Source organism: Dermacentor albipictus, chromosome 10 (assembly GCF_038994185.2).
Source record: "Dermacentor albipictus isolate Rhodes 1998 colony chromosome 10, USDA_Dalb.pri_finalv2, whole genome shotgun sequence".
NCBI classification, from domain to species: Eukaryota; Metazoa; Arthropoda; class Arachnida; order Ixodida; family Ixodidae; genus Dermacentor; species Dermacentor albipictus.
The window spans coordinates 73,651,498-73,678,292 of NC_091830.1; the positions used below are offsets into that span (position 1 = coordinate 73,651,498).

Genomic DNA, 26,795 nt, shown 5'->3' on the forward strand with positions numbered 1-26,795 from the left:
AGAGAAAACGCACCCGGAAGTGGAGAAGAATTCTGTGTATTTTGGATGACGCTTCTACAGTCATCATTCGAGTCGCCTGACGTAGCCACTTCTCTGCTGTGCTTATGTAAGTGCTTTTCTAACCTTACGCGGTGGGCGCAGTACGTCCAGAACCGCAGCGTCCTGCCCTCTGGGTGGTTGTACGGTACTGGGGGCCACGCATCATCACGCAACTTCCCAAATAAAGATACGAGTCGGTTTTGGCCCTTCACGTGTCAGAGCAGTAAACAAGGGATCCAGAAGAACAGTGATTGTTCCGCAAATATACGTTTCTCTATAATTCTTCCAGAGCTAATTTAAAAAAACAGAAAACATCGGATGCACTATAGTCGGATACAACTTAAGTCTGCAGTTAAGCCCCGCACATGCCCTCATAACCACAAGCCGCTGTTCCACCGCGAGGCTGCAAATAATTCGTGCTTCAAACTTTTCCTGTTACCAATACAAGGCAGTAACGCCAAAAATAAAATTATTAGCGCGTAAATTTATGCGTTTCCCTCACCTATTATAGTGGAATGGCGAAAGCCTAATCATTCATTGAAGTGAAATAAAATCCTTGCTTTGCTGCAAATATTTACTGTCAAGTTTCACTTCAGGTTGCCGTGAAATTTCATGAGTAAAACGGGCGCAGCAGGGAAATGAACTGTACCCCAGACTTTTGAAGAAATAATTAATTATGTGTTTTATGTGCCAAAACCACGATCTGATAATTAGGCACGCTGTAGTGTGGGACTCCGGGAATTTCGACCACCTGGGGTTCCTTAACGTGCACCTAAATTTAAGTAGACGGGTGTTTTAGCATTTCGTCCCCATCGCAATGTGGCCGCTGAGGCTGGGATTCCATCCCGCGACCTCGTGCTTAGTAGCCCAACACCATAAGCAGGTAGCCTTTTGAAGAGTGAAATGCTCAGACTCTATACGCTTTACCCATGTCTGTTGCACACCTCATTGCTTCCGTCGATGAAAAGACTCTTGAAGAACAGCAGACGCTCCGGAGGTATCAAGTACGATGCCATTTTGAAAAGGCCGCATGACGACGATTTTGTTTACTTCTGGGATTGGCTGGCGGAGTAACACAACCCCGCGCGGTCCGTGTGCCTTGGTTCCCAACTGCTGTTTTTTTAAGTTATATTCTACTATAGGTATCCCTGTTTTACGCTTTCGCTTGTTTACTTCTTCTTGGCAGTGCTCTTCCTGCGCTTCTTTCCTGCGTGAGTTCGTTCTATGTGGTTCCCTCTTTGCCAAGTAAAGAAGAGATGTATGTCACAGGCGTACTACCTGTGAGATACCTTATTTCATTTCTCTTTTGCGTGTTTACGCGTCTTTGTGGCGAATGGCGTGCGTTATTCACATTTGTACTAGTAAAGGTATACCCCCTCATTTGCATAGATAAGTTACCTTGGATTGCCCCCCACCCCCCCTGAAAATATCCTGGGGAGAGCCAAAGAGCTCGATATTTGCTCATCGCAAGTCCATCAAGCCAACATAGCAGAGGCCGAGAAATGCATTGGGGGAATTCGGACTGGTATATATATATATATATATATATATATATATATTGATGGAATCATACGTTAAGGGCAAATAAAATACACAACATATAAGATTAACAAATTGCAAGCAAAACAGTGAAAATAAAGACCCCTCGCTTTGAGAAAAAGACACGCCATTCTATGGTTGCACGCGTATTTATCACCTTTTTGCAAAACAACAATGAATCAGGTCGTTTTTCGCACTTCTCATGCGCCGGCATGCGCGAGTATAAAATTCGAGAGCTGCACTGGTGTTTTTGTTTTTCTTTAGCGAAGCTCGTTCGTTATTCTACTGCACAGCTGCTCTGAATGAGCATGCACATTTCGCCGGAGGTCGACAAAGCTGAAAGCTCGAGCAACAACAACGAAAAAAAAGGAGATATCATAGTGGTGAAAGGAGACGAGGCCAAGCAGAGTGCGCGTACAAATAAAGCAAACAGGATGCAACAAAGCACATTTGGAACACTCTGCGCTCCCTCGTGTGCGCCCATTCTGAGCAGGTCAGGCGGCAAGATGAGTGTTCTGCGGGCGCCCTGGCGCGTTCTACGGAAGCCTATTCTTTTCTTGACGTTGTTCTCGGTATGCATCCTGACAACGTATGCCTCCGACGTGGAGGAACAAGCAAAGCTGACAACGGTAAGCCAGATGCATTTAGTCCTTATTACTAAATATTGCAATCTTTCCGACCTCTGTGAAGGAACTGCCCGCGCGAGAGATCCTCCTTGAAATTGGGCTGAAGTGTGGACAATGCATATTTTTATTACGTCGACAAAAAAACCAGCTGCGTCGCTTTCAAAAGAAAGCTCACTTTATTGTATTGGCACGGCACCAAGTGTCTCGCACTGAACAGCACATAGAATGAAGACAGCGGATTGGTGGCACTGCTCGCCTAAACATGACGGTCTGCTCTTGATGGTGTATCTATGCTGTTCGGAAAAAAAAATCGCCTTTGTGGACTTTCCTTTTCAATAGAGTACTGCTGTGGCTTAGTAACCAAACCAAGTCGTTACTTTGGTGATGGTACCTTCCAATAACAGTTAGTAAAAAGTACTCTACTAGTTTAGCGCTATGACAAAATGAACCTAAGTTTCCAGGACTGACTCGGCTTGATTGCTATTCTGCTGTGATAACCTGAGGAGCTTCGTACGCGTGTACGTATTTCCCTACAGTCTCATGCGAGGGCAACAAATCCCGATGCGGCTCGAACGTTAAACAACATTCTATGCTTAATAATACCACGGGTACGCTTAATATTCCCGGAAATCTGTGTTTTAGCTCACTTTGGCTTTCAAGAGAGAGGGAGATTCGACCATGAATGTTCGCTCTGTGTAGAGCCTTAGAAAATGTAAATAGAAGTCGAGTTGTGTAAATTTCGGAACGCGGTGTCAAAGTAGAGGAGAAAGCGTCGAGAAAAATTTACTTCCTCTAACAAAACCGCTGTAACCTAGCGTGCAATATCATAGGCAACGGTGATTGCTGACACTAATAATTAGTAAGATACGTCGTTACGCATGTTCAGCAGCAGGCGGTTTGACACCTTGCCTCTACTTGGCGTGATAAAATGATAAAGACAGTATCTTCCTTAGCAGGTCACCATTACTTTTCGTTATCGGGTATGTTTCTAGGGTTTTACATTGGCCGATCCGAAAGTAGTGAAGTCTAAAGATGTCGGCAGATATGTGCAGCTGGGTATGCGCTTAGGTGGGCCCATGGGGCCATGGTGTTGCCGTGATTATTCAGACACACACGCACACATATATGTATATATATACGTATATGTACCGAACGTGAACCAAGGGGGTTAACCGAGGGACGTCATTTTTATTCATCATATCATAAGAAGCCAACAAACAAACACAGCAAGGAAAACCCAGGAGAAATTACATGTACTTACTAATTGAATTAAATAAAACTTGATAAATTAATTCAATTGAAAGAAGATGAGCAGTCAACTTGCCGCAGGTAGGGAACGATCCCATGCATTCGCATTACCCGTGCGATGCTTTACCAATGAAGCTACTGCGGCGCCGTTCTCCCACCCACGTTGTGGGGTATTTATGTGCTACTACTAGAACTAACCCTGGGCGCTGGATTCTAAAAGAGGACCCTCCAGCGCAGAAGCCAGCTAATGTAACCTTTATGCCATGGACACGACGGCACTTCGCCGTTACTTTACTACAGCGTGCCTCAATATCAGGTAGGAGGTAAAGCCACAGACGTTATTTAAATTTAATTACCGCATCCTCACACGTCAGAATGCGAGCCGATCCCGAAGGTAACGCAGCAAAAAAAAAATGAAAGAGTCCACGCTTCTTCTACTCCCCTCACGCGAGGAGCAACGCGGTAGTTTGCCTTGGGCAGGGATTTCCGCGCATTGTCCGCACCAGCTCAATCAAAAAGGCATTATCTACGATCGTATTCATCTGAATATTGTAACACCTTCCAACGTTTCGTTATACCGTGGCTAGATTCTTCTGGTCCTACTTTATCTTTCGTCGATACCTAGACTCTGTCATAGGCTCGCCTTCCGACCACTACTTGCGTATTTACATGTGGCAGCTCGCATAACAACACCACGTGTTACCGACGCCCGTTCACGTATACACCAAATAAAGCATTTAAATAAAATAAATAAATTAAATTAAACTATGGGGTGTCGTGAGCCAAAAAAAACTACGATCTGATTATGAAACGTGCCGTAGTTAGTTGGGAACTCCAGATTAATTTCGACTACCTGGGGTTCTTGAAAGTACACCTAAATCTAAGTACACGGGCGTCTGCATTTCGTCCCCATCGATATGCGGCCGCCATGGCCGTGATTCGGTCCCATGAGAGGTCGCGCTTAGCAGTGCGACACCAAAGCCACTAAGCCGCCACGGTGGGTATTTAAAAAAAAAGCGCTAGGTGTATTCAGTTAGTGGCAAACAGCCTATTCACACATCGGCTTACCGGTTGCATTGCTACGTTGCGTGTTATGTACAGCTCTGCTGTTCAAGCTCTCGTGTTCTGAAGCGCAGATATGTTACTATGCGCAATGAAATTAAGCCTACGTAATTTTGTCGACTTTGCTGTTGGACGCATAACTTTCTGTGTAACTAAAAGATGGACACTATGTGTGACCACTTTCTCGCTGTCACGTTTGCAGTGCGAGCTTATCACGTACTTTGGCTTTCCCTGCGAGACGACTGCGGCCACCACAGACGACGGGTACATCCTGGATGTGGACAGGGTGGGCACGTGTGTTGGGGAGGACAGTACGACTTGTGCGAAAAACGGCACCGGTCGCAACCCCATCATCCTGGTGCCGGGCATATTGTCAGAGTCGGGTTCCTGGTTCGTGAACTACCCCTCGCAGAGTCCAGGTACGCAAATAATTTGTGGCGTATTTTACAATCAATCAATCAATCAATCAATCAATCAATCAATCAATCAATCAAATAAATGTATTTGTTAAAGTGCCCAGGAACAACCTCAAGGGTCTTGGTGCTGGGGCACTCGGCTTAATGCAAGCTCACACACATACACACGCACGCATCTAAAAGAAAGAATAATAATCTGGCGAATACAGAATTTAACAGAGAATAAAAAGTGTACACGAAGAGAATACAAAGCAAAAATGGTGAAACACAAGAAAGGATTAGAGCATAACAAAACACACAACAGATATGAGAGTTTTTGTTCAGTTATCAAAAACCTCTGCAACTCCTTCCAGGAAAATAATAAATTTAGGCATGAAGATATCCAGGCACTCTGAATGGGCGTTGTATGTCGCCTGCACTCTAGATAGACGGTCACAAAAATTTGAAGGCTGAAAAGCTCAATGTTTCCTTCTACCTTTATGCGGAATGTAAAAGCGCACATTAGAAGGCAAGTGCCAGGAGCAGATTTTTCCATGTATCAATTTGTGAAGAAAAGTAACGTCCGATTTATTGCGTCTGCAGTTGATGGTAGGTAACGTGGGTGTCTGTGTTATCTCTATGGAGATGGAAGGCTTTTGACAGAATCGATGTTTGAATATAGATGTGAACTTCTTTGCGCATTTTCGAGAACTGCGAATACGACTGCGACTGGCGAAACTGCGACTTTTTTCTTTATCCATTGTGTCGCATGCATGACTATTGCATGCATCCTTACTATTGCGTGCATGTTTGCATGCATACTATTGCATGCATGCATGACTATTGCACGCATGCATGCATAACTCGCAGCTGTCAGTGCCAATAATTTAAACTATCAAATTACTGTGGTAACGAGTTTGTGGTTGCAAATTGCAGGCTTTCTTCTGGCTCAGCTTGGCTACGACCTATGGGCGATGAACACCCGAGAGATAGCGTTCCGCTCTCGCCACAAGACCCTGAGCCAAGACGATGACCGCTACTGGCAATGGAGGCAAGGCATTTTGCACTAAAGTTCTTATTTTTGATCTCGAAGTTCCGCATACTTGAAAAGAACAAAAAAAATTTCACTCACCAAAAATAATTATCAAGTGTCATAAGTATCTGTTTTCGAAGAAAACATTGCACGATATCTATTCAGAGTATTCATGGCTTTATTTATTCTAGGATAAAAAATAATGTACATTTCGTTCCGTTAGTTTATTATTGGCGGGATCGTAATGGAACACGTTTTAATGGTGAATCAAAGTACCGCACTTTCTCTATGACCCATAATGGTATAGCTAATGGAGACATTCGTCACTCATATCTGCAGTTCGTCTCTTGTCGTAGTGCGCAACTTATTGCCTATAAGCCGCCTTTCCTTCTTTTATCTTCTCTCGCTCTCACTGCAAAGTTAAAATATGTTGCATATCTGTTCAACGACTTCAAATGAAGAAGCCCATAATAGATTTCTGCTAAACGCATTGACATTATTCACTATGTCGTCAGAAATACATAATTATTTGTGTGCATTTTCGATAATGACCATGAATACTCGTCGTTTGAAAAAGGAAGAAAGATACCTGCAGCTGTGTCAGTTCTACTACGATCACTAAGCGTAGAGATTGATCAACCCTGGGCGAACACGGGAATTAAGTGTAAGCGTGACGCCAGTGTTAACAGAACCAAGTCTTTCTTGTTTTAATGAGTCAAATTTGTATTTGTTAAATTGTGGCCTTTGCTAGGATACAACCCGTGTTTGCCGGCTATCCGATCAATTGAATAGATGAGCGCGAAGAACGTGGGACTACACTAAGCGTGTTCGCCATTAGTGATGGGGAAAATGCATGCATAGACAACGGAAAGAATCGACCAGAATACCGCTTTTCAGTCAAGCACTGTTTACAAATGTTCGCGCTTTGTCGCATGGTAAATCAGTAAAGCTGTCCCAACAAATATGTTATTCCAATGTGAATGTTTCAAAAGCGGCAAATCAATGGTAACGAGATAATATATTTATGGGTTAGAAAGATATAACTTCGGTCTATTTGTTGCGCTTGTCTAACTGCAAAAGACGATGTTGTGTTTGTATTCTCAGCACCGCGGTATATGGTAATTGCACGGTAACGTGAACAAAAAGAGGTACAATTCATATAAGGTTGCCATCCATGCAAACAATATTCATTCATTTGCATTTAGAGAGTGATTAAAGATTGATAATGTTTATCTCTTGCGAAATGAGCCTATGAGAACATAAAGAAAATTGCAGAAGCTGGAACTTCACTGTTCATTTGCGCGCATTGGAGAGAGCTGGAAGCTTTTATTTCCCGTTTCTTTTATATTCAATATGCCTTGCAGAAAATCGTCACAAATAAAGAAATACTTACATAGGACATAAGCTGTCACGTCATCTCTTCAGAATGGCCCTGAGATCGGCGTTGGAGTCTTTCGTGTTAGATAGGCCGACAAGAACCCACGATGCAGTTTCAACTTTTATTTTGGCAGCAGTAAGGGCTCGAGATTGAGTTTGCTTTATTTGCCCGTCCATCCGCCCGTCCCGTTATGCCGACGACAACCGCTGTCGTCATCGACGACACAAAACGATGGGTTTTTCGTCGTTACCCCACCTCGTCATTACCAGCCTTGCCTTTGCGACTGTTGTATAGCCTAATTGTTGTAATCGGTGATGATCGTTCAGGAAGGCGCTGCCATTTGATGTGTATATAACGTTCTTTATTCGTCAAATTATTCAGACAAATAAGAGCACTTCCATTAACGTGTTAAGGTCTCGTCCGAGCGGCCGTTATAATATGCTTGCACAGCAGCTCCTCCGAGTCGTTCTGCCTCTGTCCGCTCTCCCAGCTTCCAAAATCTCCGCCTCCCCCCCTACCCAGTGACGTCCCTCCATGGCAAGCCCAACGGAACCATAAACTTCAGGACAGTCTCGGCGTACGGGGAATCCGTCCGTGGAGGGAAGCTCCATTATGTTTTTTAAGGTAGAGCGCCTGGAGTATCTCAAGTCACGATACTGCCACATGCGCTTATTATATGCGCTTATGCGCTTATTATATCTATATGAAGACGATGCCATGTGACCTTGGCGTTACGATCATGGGATGACGACCGTGGAATGATGACTCTAGAGTGACGACGGTAGTATGACGATGGTGGCGATGATGGAGGGATGAAGGGAAAATAGAGTGATGCTAACATTGTGACAATACGACGACGATGCTAAAATGATTATAATGGTGTGAAGACAGCGTCGTAACGACAATGATGTGACGGTGCTGAACTGGCAACGACTTATGATGACGATAGCATGTCGAAGCGGAATGAGGACAGTGCTACGACGAAGGTAAAATGACAGCGAGAAAGGCATGACAAGAAAAGGAGGACGACAGTGGAAACAGTACGGCGAAATGCCGGCGATAAAATGACCAGGACGACATGGCGGCGACTCTGATGACGACGCAATTGCGACGATGGAATGAAGATGCCGGACTGATGACCATGGAACGACGCGGATGTTATGACGACGGCGAGTAAAAGATGGTGGCGTAATCATGATGATGACAATCCAGTGAAATGGACATAGTCAGGACGACGGAAGGATGACGATAATATGACAACGAAACACTGATGACTACAGCATGAACATGTTGAAATGACGACGGCGGCAGTAAGTGACGGTATGTTGCTGCTGGCTGAGTTCATGTAAGCGCGTAAATGCGTCACCTGCCGCCATGGGCTGCCTTGACCTGGACTGTATCCAAAAGTCCCAGTTTCACCCGAAGGGGCAGCATTGATTGCAATGGCAAATTAGTAGACAGCTGTATGAAATAATGATAGTAAACTTATGGGCCGTATGAACTTGTAAACATTCGCTTACTAACTAAATCGACAAGCATAATGTAATGCGCGCACAGGCAAATATGAGCACATTTCGCTCGATCAACGCGGACACTTGCGGTCAATAATGACACGTGTACTTGTTTGTCTTTTTCGTGTGACCGATTTTGACCGTCTAACAAATGTTATACCGCAGCGCGGGATGCGCCCGCACGTATCGGAAATTTCTCGAATGTTATCGGTGGTTCTTTTTGTTGTCTTGTAGCCGAATCTTGAGTAACCTTATTGAATGTATGCGCGATGCGAATGGTGTGGAACTTTCTGTAAGACTGGCGGACACCAGCAATTACTCTGGAACCTTCGATGACTCATCCATAAAAGCCCCCCCCCCCCCCCCCCTGCGCCCTTGACCCGCTCATCATATTTTCGGCAATCGCCGGTTGGGTTCGCCGCTGTTTGAGTGCAGCCTGTTTTTTGAGGGCACAAGTTCGCCCAATAAAACGCTACTTTCGTCATTCCCAGTATTGCGGCTTCCTCCCCCTTCACTACTACGTGACAGTATGCTGGCGCGAGGAACAGTGGCAGCAGCAGCGAGCGAATCGACCTTCGTGCTGCCTCTCCCTTCAACGTGAACTAAGGGTGCGGGAACACAGCGCACGTGAAGCTACGTCCGCACCGGCCCACGTAAACTCTCTGCTCCTCGCGGATCGCCTTCAAGATAGCGCCTTGGCTGCTGAGCACGAGGTCGCGGGATCGAATCCCGGCCACGGCTGCCGCATTTCGATGGGGGTGAAATGCGAAAACACCCGTGTACTTAGATTTAGGTGCACGTTAAAGAACCCCAGGTGGTCGAAATTTCCGGAGTCCTCCACTACGGCGTGCTTCATAATCAGAAAGTGGTTTTGGCACGTAAAACCCCATAATTTTCAAGATAGCGCCCGCGCTCGGTCGCTTCATAGGCAGCCGCCGCCATAGTAGAGCGCCCACTCCGGGGTGCCTTGCACGCGGGTGGAAGATGGCACGCTTCCTCCCCACCTTCCTCCCTTGGGCGCGCGGGATCAAGCCACCATCCTTGGCTCAACTTCGCACGATTTCACTCGCACCTACAGCATACGACGCGCGAGCGCGGTGTTATCGCACTTGGACATAAGACGGAACACCACGGAGATGCCGAAGGCGGAAATGTGCATATCCGCCACAATATTTGTTTGCACTATAACCGGTACCGGCAAATCGTGCAAGTCTATGGTCAACATTTATGAGGTATGACAACTGTAGAACGACGGCGGCATCATCACGACATTAACTTCAGTGTGATCTACGCATTTGCTAAGAGCTATGGGGCAAGAGAGCAGTCAACAGCAGGGAGCCACCAGTAGCGGGAACGTCGAGAGAAGAGGCAAAGAAAGCCTCGCTTTAAAAATGTTGGGAGGATATTTCAAACCTGAAGCTAATCTGAAATGACACGCTACAGTCACCTCAGGCAGGAAGTTGCTTAGGCGTTGCGAACGACTGAAACAAAAAGAAGATGTAGTGTCTATCGGTAGGCAGCCGCAGTGGGTCACGTAAAACAGCTGCTTGCTGCAGATGGTATGTGAAAATTGGGTTACAAGAATGACGTACTGCAATGCAGATGGTACATTTATTCACAAATTACAAAGAATACATTCCATAGTAAGCTCTCGCAAATGTAACAATTCCGGCTCGGATTCACGAATATGCTGCCGAGCTCGGCCTTCCGAAGCGCTCAGCAAGAGGCTAAATTTAGCTCCGATTGAGTCATGCGTGGCGCTAGAACGTCGCTATTTGGGCGCGCTACACGTGCATGAACGAATAATGGCTCCTTTCTTCTAAGCAACGATGTCAAAGTATGGCAAGTGGCTGGTACGGTTGCAAAGATATAAGCAATAATACTATAACACGTTTTCGTGACCTGCACTTTTCACGTATTTCAAAGATGTTTAACTAAAAAAATGTGAATGTATTCCAAAAGCTATCGAAACTGGTTACACTAACACCAACGCCATTACCTTGAACAAACACAAATAAACAAAAATAAACACGCTAGCATAAAGATTATCTGAATCAAATATATTATAACAGTAAGATGAACCGCCTCGAGCAAAAAAAAGGAATGTGATACGGTTTTACAAAAGAGCTGCGAATTAAAGGTTCCATAGAGCCATACATCCTTGGAACAACAATCCCGTGGGCGCCGCCATGTTTGATCACTTGACGACGGCTTCACTCTGCCACAGCTACCTCTGTCGCGCCTGTGTTTACCACAGATGTGCATGAGGCCCCGATGCGGCTCAGCAAACCTTTGTTTCGGCGGGTATTGTAGGCGGTGACTTTGTGCATGATACCAAGATTTGGCTACAGCTTCAGAGGCCATGTAAGCGCTTTCGCTGCTTGTTACGACTTGTCCAAAAGGGGCTAGTAGCGTTTACCGTGCTATGCCGTTCAGAGCGACAAAACTATATTTTGTGTTGTCTACCGCCCTCCAGACGGAAAACTTGAAAATTTTTTTTCATCGTTAGAAGCACTCTTTGATTATGTGTCTATAAATGAGCACGTGTTATACCTTTCCGGTGATATGAATATTGATATGCGAACCGCGTCACCAGGGCAGACAGAATTTGCTTCTTTATTTGATTCTTACGCTCTTGTGAATGTAATTACTGTTCCAACGCGCGTAACTTGTTCCACTTCAACTACTTTAGATTTAATTATCAATAACAAAGATAAAAGCACTATAACTTCCGGAACTTTGATAACTGACATCAGTGATCATTTTCCAGTATTTTCCTTTATTGCTAATACCAACCCTAAACATGCTTCTAAATCACCGGTGTCTTATTATCGCTGCATTGATTCGAAATCCCTCGACACCTTTCGTAATGAAATATGTACAGCCAACTTTTCCCATATATTGTCGCTACCTGACGCAGATGTTGCGTACGATGCACTAATGATTGTGTTAAACCAAATATATCAAAACTGCTTTCCTTTAAAATGCTGTCGCAAACGAAAATCAAAGAAACCATGGATTACGAATGCCTTATTGAAAAAAATAGAAAGAAGAACGAAACTATATGCGCAATTCATTAAATCCAAGGATCCCGTGAAATTTTCTCAATATAAGAAATATCGCAATATCTTGAACAAAGAACTACGTCAAGCCAAGTACGAATACTTCAGCTATTCGTTATCAGATAATTCTAGCACGAACCCTCAGCATCGATGGCATGAACTAGGTAAACTGCTAGGACGTCGCTACAACAGTGGTCCAAACTGCATTATGCGCGATGGTGCTGTGCTGACAGGGAAGGATCTCTCAAATGCTTTTAATGATTTCTTTGTGAATATCACAAATACAGCAAGCTCTCCTATTAATTCAACAAACACGTCAATTCACCAAGCACCAGGAGTCTCGATGTCGATGTTTATGCCCCCTACAACCGAAAATGAAATAATTTCTGTATTCAGAAATCTTAAAAACAGTAGGGCTTTAGATATTAACGGTTTTCAAATAAAACCTCTAAAGTATGTAATTGATTTGCTAGCCCCAATATTAACACACATATTCAACCTTTGTCTCGGTAGTGGAGTATTTCCTAAGCAGATGCAGATTGCAAAAGTTATCGTGATACACAAAGGAGGCGATACCTCTGAACTGTCAAATTATAGGCCAATTTCTATTCTACCGGTAATTTCTAAAGGCATAGAAAAAATTATTCACACGAGAATAACAAATTTCTTAGATAAGCATTCCGTTTTGTCGAATGATCAGTTCGGGTTCAGACCAAAAAGATCCACTGAGTTGGCACTGCTCAAGCAAAAGGAACTCATCATAAATGCATTTGAAGACAAGCTCCTTGTCCTCGGAATTTATATTGACTTTTCGAAAGCCTTTGATTTAATCAATCATGACTTGTTAGTAAATAAACTAAACCACTACGGTATAAGAGGGATTTCTAATTCTTTGATACGGTCATACCTTCAACATCGTAAACAAATTGTAGCACACAATGAAGCTCTGTCTGATGGCCAATACATAAGATCGGGCGTGCCGCAAGGCAGCATCTTAGGCCCTTTGTTGTTTTTAGTTTACTTAAATGATATATTTTACACTAAGCTACCGGTGAACCTTACTGCCTACGCTGATGACCTTACGGTGCTCATTACGGGTAGTAGAGAAAATGACTTATCCTCTAGAGGTAATGAGTTCTTGCAATACATGTGTCAGTGGTCGCAGGAAAATTACCTAAAGGTGAACACAAGCAAAACTAAAGCCATAGTATTTCGAGCGAAAAACAAAGTTGTAAAGGATATTATGCTTAAGTTTGAGAACAACTATATTTAAATCGTGCGTACTATCAAGTGTCTGGGAGTAACCTTCTCGGAATCGCTTAATTGGGATGCCCAAATTAATAACGTAAGATCAAAAATGAATAAAGTGAATGGGGTGCTATGTCGTCAACGGTATGTGCTATCAACAAAAATTAAACTATTAATCTACAATGCTTTCTCAGTTCCAATACTTAACTATTGCCACACTGTCTGGGGCACAAGTACGAAGCATAATTTATCCAAGATTACTCTTACCCAGAAACGTGCGATAAGATTAATTGCTAACATACCATGGTACGCCCACACAGAAAGCTATTATTCCGAGTTTAGCATCATTCAAGTGCCTAATCTTTATGCCTTCAGATTAATTCTTATGTACAAGAATGCTATTAGAACAAACAACGCAGATATGTTGACACTGTTCAACCTTCAAAGCAATGTGCCCATGTACAATGTACGCCGTTGCACCACTTGGTCTACACCGTTTTGTCGGACTGTGTACCGATTTCAATCAAGCGCCTATAAACTTCCCTGTTACCTTAACACACTTGAACGTAATAACATCTCCCTGGAAGAAATATCGAAAAATAAGTTAATTAGTGTTTTGCCGCTCCTGCACTAATGTATAGTGTTTCATTCTGTTTTTGTATGTCGCGCTATTATTTCTTACGTCACACAATGTTAACAAATGCGCTAAGGCTGTTGTCGATTTTGTACGTATATTTTCTTACTGATCCCTACTGTATTTTTTGCCCTTGTAAGTTCACAAATTTCGCAATGTATTCCAATGTGTCTAGTATTTCTCTGCGTTTGTCATGAATAAGCTGCTTCTCGTCATACTGTCATGTGGGGCGTAATGGGGTTTTTTTCAAGCCGCTGCATGCGGCTTTTACCCTTACGTCCGCTCTCATTCTGTATTCTGTGGAAAGAGAGAAATAAAGATTATTATTATATATATATATATATATATATATATATATATATATATATATATATATATATATATATATATATATATATATATTATATAGACTCTAAGAATAAAGGGAGGAAATAGGGTATTGAGGCAACTCATTTAGCGGAGGAACTGATCTGCCACAACCATTCCTCCCTTTAGGGGCCAAGTGCGAGGGGATGGATTGTTGCTCCCCATGCGATTACTCCTTCGTGGACTAACAGTTGCTCTTCTTGCGATGCTCCTCAAAGATGTAATTAACGAAATTAGCCATTTATACGATGATAAAATATATCACTGAGATGAAAATGAATTGGAAAAAAAGACGATGCCCCAACGTACGATTCGAACACACATCCTCATGCTCCCAAGTCAGGTACTCTGACCACTTCACCATGGCGACTCATTTTATTTCTTCGTATTCATTACAGTAGAGTGCAACCCGAGGTAACATTCATCAGTAGTGCATAGTGATATAATAGAGGGCACAATGACAGTCATGCACAGAAAAGGCAGCGTTCATACTTTGGCTGGAAACGTTGGTTCCACTTTAGAAGGGTGGTAAGAATATGCATCTTACGAAATTGGGGTACCAGTCCATTGAATACTACGTTCATCACCAAGTGAAGTTACACATGCCAGCTCGGTTGACGAGACAGGATACTGAGACAAGGTTAAGCGTCTGAACGCAAATGCGGCAATACAAAAGAGACTCGGCATTTTGTGTGTGCTATGCGGCCAGAGTCCAACGCTGTGTGTACTTGCATTCATAAGTGAGTGCAAAAAGAAAGCTGTCCGTAAATTCTTGGGATAATTTAAACTGAGCCCATGACGTGATGTGCGTGTAGCGAGCGCAAATGGGGCATCAAGACGACAGGGACGGCCAACTTCACAGTCGCTTAGCGAGCCGCTTTTGAGCTACACATCACTTCAGTTAAGTTTGTAATCTCCTTAGAACGGAAGGAATTTAGGTGCTATTTGGCAAGAAAATATAGCAGTCCACCAATAACTTGCGCTTGTAAAGTGTATCGTTCACTTATGGTCTGCATGCACACGAAGTGCGTGGTTTTTTGCATTCCGCCTTAAATTTCGCGTAATTGTCTCACGAAAAGGCAAAGTGCTGCTTTGCATGTAGTTCGACAGAGAGTACACGAGCTTCGAATTATTCACGATTTACTGACAATACCTTTTCCGCCGCATCATTACACCAGACGAACGAAAGCAGCGGAAAGTATGGGGAGTAACTGCTGCTGTTTTTCCTCTCGTTGCTCTCTCTCCGACCAGGAACTAAACATTTACTCTGCGAAATTCGCGCAAATTCGCACGCTCCTGGAGTTAGTCCCTTGAGGGACGAAAGTGCCCTTTTTAGGACTAACTGTCTAGTTACTCCCGTTTACCCCGACATGTTTCGTAGAGTGTAGGAGTAGGGTTAGAACTCTATCCTAAGTGTCGAACCTTTGCGCTTCTGAATTAAATCACGATATGGATCTTTCCTGCGTTTCGTTACGTGTTTGCTAATCACTTCGAAGCCGCCACTTGTCATGTTTCTGATTCAGTAACGTCCCTAAGTGAGGTGTCCATCTGATTGTTTATTTTCGGCGTAATCGCTTGCGGCTCTGTTCAGTTGGGGTAGATTTGTTGGTAGCTCGGTTTAGCGGAGGGAAGTAATACACGCTTGGATAGGTTGAGAACGGAGGGTCGACTGGATTCATTCCACAATAAAAGCAGGTTTGCCGAGTGGCTGTGGTTGCGCCCCAGTCGGGCAGCCACCTCGCTTCCAAGAGCAGGGGGCAATGATCCCACGTGGAGGTCAGGCGAGGTAACTGGATTTCCCAGAAACGGGCACAACGTATGGTGACGGACGGTCGCAACAAGGACTTCCCCCCCTAGAACGCCGGAGGCCTAGACTAGGTGTGGATGGCGCAAGCAATGAAGCGTAGGCTGGTTTCACGCGGTCGCACGACACTGTCTCTTCTTTGCCGCGTAAGTCAATCTTCTAGGTTATCTCCGAACGCAAAACCACACGAAAGGGCCTTTGTAGGAAGTAGTTGTCGGAGCTAATGCAAGGAAGATCTAGCTCCGGCAGCGTTGGGTTGTGAACTGTTCTTGTTTTTTATGTCGCACTGCCACGCTGCGCGGCCCAGAGCTAACTTCCTCATCCTTGACCAACGCTGCAAGCGTAGCGAGTTGTGGCCTGCGGCCCGGGCCCAATGCAAGGGGCGCCGCTACAGGGCTCCCCCTGTAGCGCCATTGCCACCTTTATACGTCTTTTGACAGCTCTATGCGTCTATTCATTTCGCGATACATTTTGGCAAATAATTCGAGAAAGACGTGTAACAGAGTGGGCAATCATTGAACATTTTATCTGTGGGACAAGTGCGCCGGCTTTTATGCATGACTCAGCGAAGGTTCCAGTCTAATCGCCTGGTGCCGCTTGGCGACCAGAAAGTGCTACAGAACACGTGCCGCGCATACAATCATAATACAAAGCAACCGCGAAACATGGCAGTCGAAACAAGCGCGAACGAGACCAGAAGAAGCAAAACAGACAAGCGCGACCAGACGCGGCTGCGCGTGCCGTGGCCACCGACAACTCGGCGCATGCGCAGGTCATCTGCCCTCCGCTCCTCCTCCGCTTGCCACCTAATGCTTCTACTGTAGCCTCCTCCTCCGCGTTCCTCCTCGCGCTCTCCTCTTTCGTCTGCAGCGGCTCTCCGCGTTCGCTTTCTTCTTTCGCTATGCTCGTTCGCTCAGTTACGTTGTACGATGACGAGGCACGCCAAGGCTCCTCACAGGAACGAGCGCCTAAGAGCTATGCTCTCAAAATAGCAGACGCTACGACAAATCTGCTTGCGCAGACAAAAGAGTGTGGATGAAATGCATATTTTGCAAAAACATTTGTAAGCAAGTGTGGGGAAATCCCGAGATGCTTTCGTTAGCTGCATTTCCGAATGCCCCGAGAAAACTCTGCGCGGCACAACTTTTATAGGGGGCATACATGGGTGACACTATATGTTCGATGTGTCCCAAACGTTTTCTGTATCTGGCTTATTAAAGCGCGCTAGAAATTATCACTGAACCCTATTTTTGCTATTTTCATACTTCATACGAGGTTCGTAGTCGGTTTCTCCGGTGCGATCGGGGAACCGCACGAAGTGCCTTATTTATATTTGGCCTAAATAACTTTCATAGTCTGAATAACCTACAAGAAAAGTTCCAAGTGTGCAACTTATCAGTGACGTATGGAGGCGCTGTGGAGCGTTACGAGCGGTAGGAAAGTTAGCCCGCTGCCATGTCGTAACTCTAAATTCCACCGACAACAAATTTAGCAAGCTTACGCACAGAGCTATGGCCAATTTCGGCCAAAAGGTAAATGCGCGATGCTCAGGTACAGTCTCTCTAAACAATTTCTATATCAATTGTTTGTAGGCATTACACGGCCATATTGTGCTATGTTCCCAGCGTCCTGAGGAACTGAAGGCTAAACAAATTTTTGTTTGGCTAGAACAAGGCACACGGGCTTCGTCTGTGCTGTTTTCGTCCCTGTGCATGTTTCAACTTTGCAGTGCTGCTTTATAAGTACAAACACGTTATTGGTCATGCGCAGGCGAAATTCAAGAGGTTTAGAATAATCATGACCTATTGAATAAATAAGGTATACACACACTACAGAGCGTATATGATTTAGCTCTAGGAGCTGCTCAAAATTCAGCAGGCAGCCCTAGCATAACTACAAATGCCACTGACATCAAACTTGGCAAAAATTGGTGTACCGCGCTATGAAGAATTATTGTACAAAGATAAATGCGTGCGCGTAAAAGCTAGGCGTTGCAAAAAAATTCACGATTAGAGAGCATCAGGCTGTTGTTATTAGTTACACTACCTTATATATCCAGAGAAAACGCTGCTCTGCGCAAATGTTTGCGAACAAATGGACTTATTCGAAGATTTTTGAAAGTGTCACGCGCCACATGACAGTCTTCTTTTTCTTCTTCATTCTTTTTCTTTATATTAAGAAGAATTCCTTCAATTTATTTTGCTTGTACATTATTCTATCATATTGAATTCACTTTGCCCCAGCGAAGCGTAACCAGCTGGTCTACATTCGGTAACCTTTCTCTCTCTCTCTCTCTCTCTCTCTCTCTTTCTGCGTTGTAGAAAGTTTGTTTTTCATTGAAGTGGAGGCCACCCTAACTTGTGTCGCAAAATTGAAGCGTTTCTGATATAATTAGGAGCATTAAAATATTTCTTGAACCCTCGTTTTCTCGGCCTTTTCATGCGTTACACGATATTCTCCCAGTGTCCTCAGTCAACGAAATAAATAACGTTGTTTCATCATCATCATCATCATCAGCCTGGTTACGCCCACTGCAGGGCAAAGGCCTCTCCCATATTTCTCCAACAACCCCGGTCGTGTACTAATTGTGGCCACGCCGTCCCTGCAAACGTCTTAATCTCATCCGCCCACCTAAATTTCGGCCGCCCCCTGCTACGCTTCCCTTCCCTTGGGATCCAGTCCGTAACCCTTAATGACCATCGGTTATCTTCCCTCCTCATTACATGTCCTGCCCATGCCCATTTCTTTTTCTTGATTTCAACTAAGATGTCATTAACTCGCGTTTGTTCCCTGACCCAATCTGCTCTCTTCTTATCCCTTAACGTTACACCTATCATTTTTCTTTCCATAGCTCGTTGCGTGGTCCTCAATTTGAGTAGAACTCTTTTCGTAAGCCTCCAGGTTTCTGCCCCATAGGTGAGTACTGGTAAGACACAGCTATTATATACTTTTCTCTTGAGGGATAATGGCAACCTGCTGTTCATGATCTGAGAATGCCTGCCAAACGCACCCCAGCCCATTCTTATTGTCCTGATTATTTCCGTCTCATGATCTGGATCCGCCGTCACTACCTGCCCCAAGTAGGTGTATTCCCTTACGACTTCCAGTGCCTCGCTGCCTATTGTAAATTGCTGTTCTCTTCCGAGACTGTTAAACATTACTTTAGTTTTCTGCAGATTCATTTTTAGACCCACTCTTCTGCTTTGCCTCTCCAGGTCAGTGAGCATGCATTGCAATTGGTCTCCTGAGTTACTAAGCAAGGCAATATCATCAGCGAATCGCAAGTTACTAAGGTACTCTCCATTAACTTTTATCCCCAATTCTTCCCAATCCAGGTCTCTGAATACCTCCTGTAAACATGCTGTGAATAACATTGGAGAGATCGTATCTCCCTGCCTGACGCCTTTCTTTATTGGGATTTTGTTGCTTGCTTTATGGGGGGCTACGGTGGCTGTGAAGCCGCTATAGATATCTTTCAGTATTTTTACATACGGCTCGTCTACACCCTGATTCCGTAATGCCTCCATGACTGCTGAGGTTTCGAGAAAATCAAATGCTTTCTCGTAATCAATGAAAGCTATATATTGGTTATATTCCGCACATTTCTCTATCACCTGATTGATAGTGTGAATATGGTCTATTGTTGAGTAGCCTTTACGGCATCCTGCATGGTCCTTTGCTTGACCGAAGTCTAAGGTGTTCCTGATTCTATTTGCGATTACCTTAGTAAATAGCTTGTAGGCAACTGACAGTAAGCTGATCGGTCTATAATTTTTCAAGTCTTTGGCATCCCCTTTCTTATGGATTAGGAGTATGTTAACGTTCTTCCAAGATTCCAGTACACTCGAGGTCATGAGGCATTGCGTATACAGGGTGGCCAGTTTCTCTAGAACAATCTGCCCACCATCCTTCAACAAATCTGCTGTTACCTGATCCTGTTACCTGAAGTAATGTGACAGATGATAAAGATTGGAGAAGGCTGATGAGGCTTTCTTCCTTCATACTCCGTCGTCGGTTGGTCACTCGTCGAAGGATCTTGGAGACAGCCGTAGAGTTAGCTCCATTGGCTTCAATGGTCCTACCATGAACGCGGATGCGTTGGGACCACGGGTGTAACTTCACTGAGCCCTACTATATCCCATTTAGTGCCCTCTAATTCCTCCAATAGCACTGCTAGACTCGCCTCACTAGATAACGTTCTAGCGTTAAACGTTGCCAGGTTCACATTCCATTGGCGGCCAGTCCGGAGCCAGTGATTCTTAGCACCCTCTGCTGCGTTGCAGGTCTGACCGCCGCCGTGGTCAGTTGCTTCGCAGCTGCTGGGGACTGAGGGCCGGGATTTGATTGTTGTGTTCATATAGGAGGCTGTGACCAAGTACTGCACCAGGGTGGCCAATCCTGCTCTGGTGAGGGAGTGCGTTACCCGTGCTGGTCACCGGGATCAGGCCACACTCCAGGCCTGTTTGTGAAATTTTATCAACGCGCGGATTTTTTTTTTATTCCGGTGGAAAATTGCCGGCACCGGGATTCGAACCACGGACCGCTTGCACGCGAGGCGGGTGTTCTACCTCTACGCCACCACGCACCAACGTTGTTTATGATTAGTGAAAGTAAGGACCAGACGAAGTAAGGTGATGCGCAGGCAAACTTCAACGAGAGTTGGTGAATTGACGGGTTTACACTAAATTACGTATGCAAGCGTCCCGAAGTGCTATGAGGGCCTTTCGAGCACGCCGAAATTTACACCGTTTTCCGTAGCAGAACTACAAGTGGGACCAAGTTAAGATTTAGCGAAAATGGGGAAAGGCTAACTGCGCGAAGTTAATTGCGCATGGAACAAAAACTGCCTTTGCAATAGAAACATCCTGAAACAAGTGTTCGAATTTGTCATGTGCCCGTTATCAATTGTGCTTCACAATGTCCCCAGATAACTTCACGTTACCTCAAGGGTATGTTTCGTACAAATGTATCTTGTTATGCGCAATTTGTGACGAAGCTGGAACGTTTCGCGCTTAATTATAAGCTGTGCGAGTAATTACTAAACGCAAGTATTTTCGCTCTTTTTAAGTATCATACAAGATTGTTAGTAGCTTTTTCCAGTGTTATCAGTGATAATAAAGAGTCAGCTTGTTCGCATTCGTTTAAAATGAGCGGCAGGTTATCGGTGACATGCACACGAAGTTCGAAGTGTGTTTACAAATTAATGTTTTTACACTAAACTACGTATGCAAACTACCTAGAGCGTTATAAGTATATTTTCTAAAGAACGCAGACTATACCTTCCTGCGCGAGTAGTTGTTAACGCCACTAAGACAATGTACAGGATGATAATATTCAAATTTTATACAGTTCTTAAAGTGCGCTTGTGAGACGGCCTAATCCTTCCCCTTCAGATGTATTATTCGAGGCGGATATTATCAGGACGAGAAATCGAAACACATATCCAACTAATTAACCAAAATTTACTCATTAACTTTCCAAGTACCTTTCAGCCGATATTACAATTTACGAATTTTAGCCAGTGAGCTTGCATGACATATTCAATTGAAATGAATTTTCAAGATGACCTTAGTTTCGAGATATTTCACAAGCTGTGGGTCAGAATAGACGGGCGTTCCAATTACTTTTTGTGCTTCAATACATAAAACAGCGTGTTGTCAAAAAAAAAAAGTAACTGGAACAACAGTGCATTTTTACGGCAAGTTTGATGGGCACATCTCTAAACCGGCGCCATTCCAGAAATTCATTTCAAGTGGACACACCTTGTAACCTCAGACCTACAATTCGAAAATTTGCAGTATGTACCGTAAACTAAATTCTTCAGAACGTAATTAGTGATTTTTTGTTAATTAGTTCAATCAATGTTTGGATTTCTACTGCAAGTAATGTACGCCTCTCTGAATAATGCAGCTCTAGGGCTAGAATTATGTTTTTTACAACAGGCCATTTTTTAAATTCCGTAAAACTGAGAGATCACACTATCTAGTGAAAACCTTGAAAACGCGATGGACAATTTTCTCGCAAAGTACAAGTGCGTGGGAACGAAATAAAACTTCTTTAACGAGTGCTGGACAGCGCTTTATGAGCGCAAGATTTCTACCTAAATAGTTTACATAGGGCCACTGTTTCAATGCATGTCATTTTGTTAGAGACTACGGAGATTCTCATTACTACAGCTCAAAAAAATAAAGGCATCTTCGCTGCAAGTGAAGTTCTGATTCTGCAAGGGCTCACAAGTGTGTTGTTTTATTATTAATATTTGCAATGTTCTTGCAATAGATGAATACATTTTATACAACCGTAGCCGTTTCCCCCAACTAAAGACCATGTAACTGCTGGATTCATGTCCAGTAGTGTGTTGTGGGTGTTGTTGGAGTAAAAGAATTCAGAGCTAAACCGAACGCTGCATTTCTTTACAAGCTGAAATCAACACCAGGGGACCTCATAAACTGGCAACCTGAGCAACAGTGCACATCGTTGTGGTTAATACACTTAGTCACCGTAAGTGAAGTGCATGATTATCAAGGACATTGAAAACTTCTGGCGTTTTTTTTTTCACTGAATCTTTGGCTCAGCTTTGATGAAATTGGCCGCTACGATGTCGCTGCCGTCGTTGACCTCGTACTGAACGCCACCCGTGCAAGCAAAGTCACCCTGCTGGCATACTCCCAAGGACTGACTGCGACCTTGATTCTCCTTTCTACGAGGACAGAGTACAACGAGAAGGTTTGTTGTGCGGAGCACATTTGTCACGGTGTCGTTGTTGCCTATAGAGTTAGGATTCGCCTACGAAGCGGAGTATTGGCGACGCATTTTTAATGTTACACAAACAATAGGGCATATTCGCGTTGCAAGATACTTAGCTTACAATGAAGGTGGCGTAATGGCACCTGCAAGTGTAACCGCAAACGTGTTTCGATTGTGGTCCCAAAGTTTCGACCGGGAGGTCTTGCCGGTGCCACGAAACATCCTTTCTAAGCACAGCGACTATATGCCCCGATTAAGCGGAACTCGGATTAAGTAAACTCTGGCTAAAAGAAACTGTTGAGATAATAATAATAAGTGTCGTCGCCAGCTATTACGTTTCATGGAATACAGCCGCAGCAGTCTGACAGCCGTGTTAGTATGGTAGTCGCTATGGTAACACTATGTAGTAACGCTATGGTAGTCGAAGATGCTTTCACCTGCAAGCAACTGTGAATCGATGACATTGCTATGAAGAGCCACCTTTTGCAAAAACAAAGCTTGAACTGTTTAGAGGGTTTTCACTCCTCTGTATGCCGTTTAACAATGCTAGTCGCATGACGAGACAGTGTTCGGTCGAGTTCACGACTCAATCGCTTAATTCAATTAGGCAGCACCTAAATAATAACGCAACCAGGCATGCACGCAGCCGCAATGTCACAGTTGGTCGTAGAAATCCTTCGCTGCACTCCGACACAAGAATTTCCGAAACTTCTTAAAAAATACAGCCGTATTTTCTTATTCTTAAGCCATCTGTGGTAGAATTGCGGATATTTGTTTACACGCAAGAATGCACCTGACTACCGCAGTAGGGCAGAAGTAGGGATATAAAAGCAGTCATGTCGTCATTGTCTACGGACTCCAGAAAGGCAAAATAAGCATATTGGAGTAGCTAGCCACCTAGCCTCCGATATGGTTCTGTGGCTATGCTGTTTGTGAATTACATTGCAGATCGGGGGTCCTATTTTCCTCCCGGGGGGCCACATTACAGTGTAGGTGTGATCGTACAACGCGTTTGTACCAACAGCATTTCTATTTCCCATTTCCTTTCCCTGTAAATCGACGAACTTTTTAGGAATATGATTTGTCCATTTCACTTATTACCAAAAGCTTCTGGTATACTAGCAAAACATTTGTTTTCTTTTGGAACTGGTGCGTTATATTATATTGCGTTCCTTTGCTAAATTGAGCGCAATACTTGACTACATAATCATTTCGAATGATTTAAAGATATTATTGCGTAATAACAATATCTTGTTTCAGCCTGTCACGACGCATTTATCAAATGGCTTGGTAACTCGCACATTACGTGATCAACAAGCTTTTTGAAGCACTGGCTTAAAGAAAAAAGACGTTACACGAGTTTCAGAATCACACACAATGGTTCCAAAGAACTTTTCATTACGGCGTGAAAAGTTGGGCTCGTAAAGCTAGCCATACCAAGTAAGAATGAGTACGAAGAAAAACAGACACAATGACACTAGGAGTGTCAAAGATATTTACTAAGTATGCCAAATGAAAAGGCATGAAACTGCAGTTATTGTGATCATGTACAAATTATGGAAAACTTGTATTATTCGCTAGCAAATGATCCTGTTTAGCCTAGTAGCTCCCGTCTTACAAACAGATCATTTCAGTGATTTATACTTTCTGTCGGTTGAAACGAATAGACAATTTTAAATACTAGAAATTCCTGCGGCTGAGCGACCAAGCTAGACATCAATAAGAACTACCATCGAGATCACCTCAGATACAACATTCTATGATTTTCTTAAATATATTTCAGCCTTTCTCTGCACTTTCCTAGCCTGGTTATTTCAGGCTCTCTTCTTTCGACCGAACCACAAAGCTAAGTATTATGGCATCCAGAGCTGGGATGTATAAAGAGAACACATATGCCACATATAATCTAACGTTCGACGGATAGAGAGATCTAGAAAAGCTTCTAGATTGCACATGATCCAAAGCCTCAGACGCGAATGGGCCATTGCCTTCTCTCGTTATTTCATGCTCCCTGTAGCAGTATCAGAAACATACGTGAACATTTTCGTTTGTCGGATAGTCAATTCAGTGAGTGAGAGTTTAAAAGAAGGCTGTGATGTTAACGAGTTAGGTGTCCGGTTGGCTACCCTACACTGGTGGAAGGATAAGGGGAAAGTCCAAAGAAAGGAAAGAGAGAGAAAGGAATACAGTGAATGCGAGCGCGCGTGTGCACGGCACTACGCAAAGGCCCATGATCGGTGGGGACTGTGTACCAGCATTGCCTGTTCATTCACCCCATGATCATCTAGTTTCATCAATGCGTTGCACAGAGATAGTGATTGTGTTTGAAAATGTGGACAGTGGCACATTAGGTGGTCCATACTCTCCACGGAGCCCCCGACATCACCCTGCCGAACTTTCAGCCATTCCAACTGGTGCTGTAGTCTATTGAGAAACCTACTCAACTATTACCTATTACAATAACCATGGGGCACCTCAGGGCGGAGTACTGGGCCAAACGCTCTTCAGTCTAACACTCATTGTGCTCGCCGACATCCTGCCATGCACCGTTAGGTTCTCCATCTATGCCGAAGACATTTGCATCTGGACGTGGGCTGTGACGCGACTGCAGCTTCGCGCGCGACTACAGAAGGCAGCCACTTTATGTCATCTTACCTTCGAGAACAAGGACTTCATATATCATATGAAAATTGTGCAGTGGTGGCGTTTACCAGGAAATCAATGTCTCCATACGTGATGTCCCTCGACGGACAATTGGTCTCGTACAGCACACGAGTCACAGATTTTTGGGGGTGGTCATTGACAGAAATCTCTCCTGGACCCCTCATGTGAATTATGTGAGAAAACGCCTGATAGGAATTTGCCATATGTTTAAGTTCATAGCAGAAAAGACCTGAGGAGGGCCAATACAATCTATGCTGCAACTGTACAGGGTCCTCTCTATTGGATTCCTGGGGTACAACTTACTGGTCATGTCCAACACCTCAAGAACTAACCTGAATATAATCCAAAGCATCCAAGGCCAAGCACTCAAGCTATGCCTTGGCCTACCGCAGAGTGCGTCAACGACTGAAGTTATGGCAGTCGCTCAAGTTTCCACTCTTAAAACGCACATTAGCATTGAAACAATGCGTGTGCACATAAGACACTTCGCCCGGAATCCTACCCGCCACCTCACAAGTCTCCCAGTAGATGGGCCCCACACAACTATCAGTGCGACTGTCTTCGTGCCTCGTGCTTCTCTCAAGTCAGGTTACACACCTGCGGCAAGACCTTCTATTCCTCTATGGTGTGTGTGCCATACTCAAGTAAATCTTACAATTCCAGGCCTTCAGAAAAAGTTGGACTTGCCGTCATCAGCACTACAGCAACTAGCTTTACTTCTTTTGTACGCGAAATACAGTGACTGCACACACATCTATACCGATGGATCAACTACATGAACCAGTTCTGGTGGCGCTGTAGTTATACCAACAATGAGAATAACCCAGCAGTTCAAGACTTCCCATGTAACTACGTCTACAGCTGCAGAGCTGGCGGCTCTCCGCGACGCGCTTCTTGTGATAAGTGCTGAAAGTGCTAGGAAATGGGCAGTCTTCTGTGATTCAAGGCCGGCCTTGCAATGTGTGCAGTCGTTTCTCCGACATGGAACTCATGATCAGCTCACGTGGGAAATCGTGAAACTTGTCCATCATTTAGGAGAAAAAGGCCATTATATATCTTTTCAGTGGATACCAGGTCATTGCGGTATCATAGGAAATGATGAGGCAGATAAGGCAGCTCGGATGTCAAACCAAGAAGACAGCTGCGTCCCCATTCCTCTCTCAAGGACCGGCGCCGCGAGACAACTTCGCAATCTAGCTCGCAAGATCTCCTTAACAGAGTGGAATACCGCGCATGCAAGGCGCACAAGACTGCACAGACTAAACCCATCACTTCAGCTCAGACCTCCGACCGGTCTGCACCCATGCGAAGCGTCTCTTCTGTGTCGGTTGTGGCTTGGAGTTGCCTTCACGAATGCCTACTCATCACTAATTGGAATGACTGATAGTCCTACATGTGATGTTTACGGATGCGAGGAGAACATTGACCACTAATTGTGC

The 26,795-nt window shown here is 44.3% G+C and overlaps 1 protein-coding gene across 1 annotated transcript in view; it reads left to right on the forward strand.

Annotated features, from left to right (window-relative positions):
- Nucleotides 1-968: 968 nt before the first annotated feature.
- Nucleotides 969-26,795, forward strand: part of LOC135898140 (lipase member M-like) — a 53,513-nt gene continuing 27,686 nt past the window's right edge. The window contains exons 1-5 of the mRNA XM_065426901.2: nt 969-1,036; nt 2,072-2,207; nt 4,717-4,933; nt 5,846-5,960; nt 22,521-22,671. Coding sequence (XP_065282973.2) covers nt 969-1,036; nt 2,072-2,207; nt 4,717-4,933; nt 5,846-5,960; nt 22,521-22,671 — 687 coding nt within the window. The remainder of the gene's footprint in view (nt 1,037-2,071; nt 2,208-4,716; nt 4,934-5,845; nt 5,961-22,520; nt 22,672-26,795) is intronic.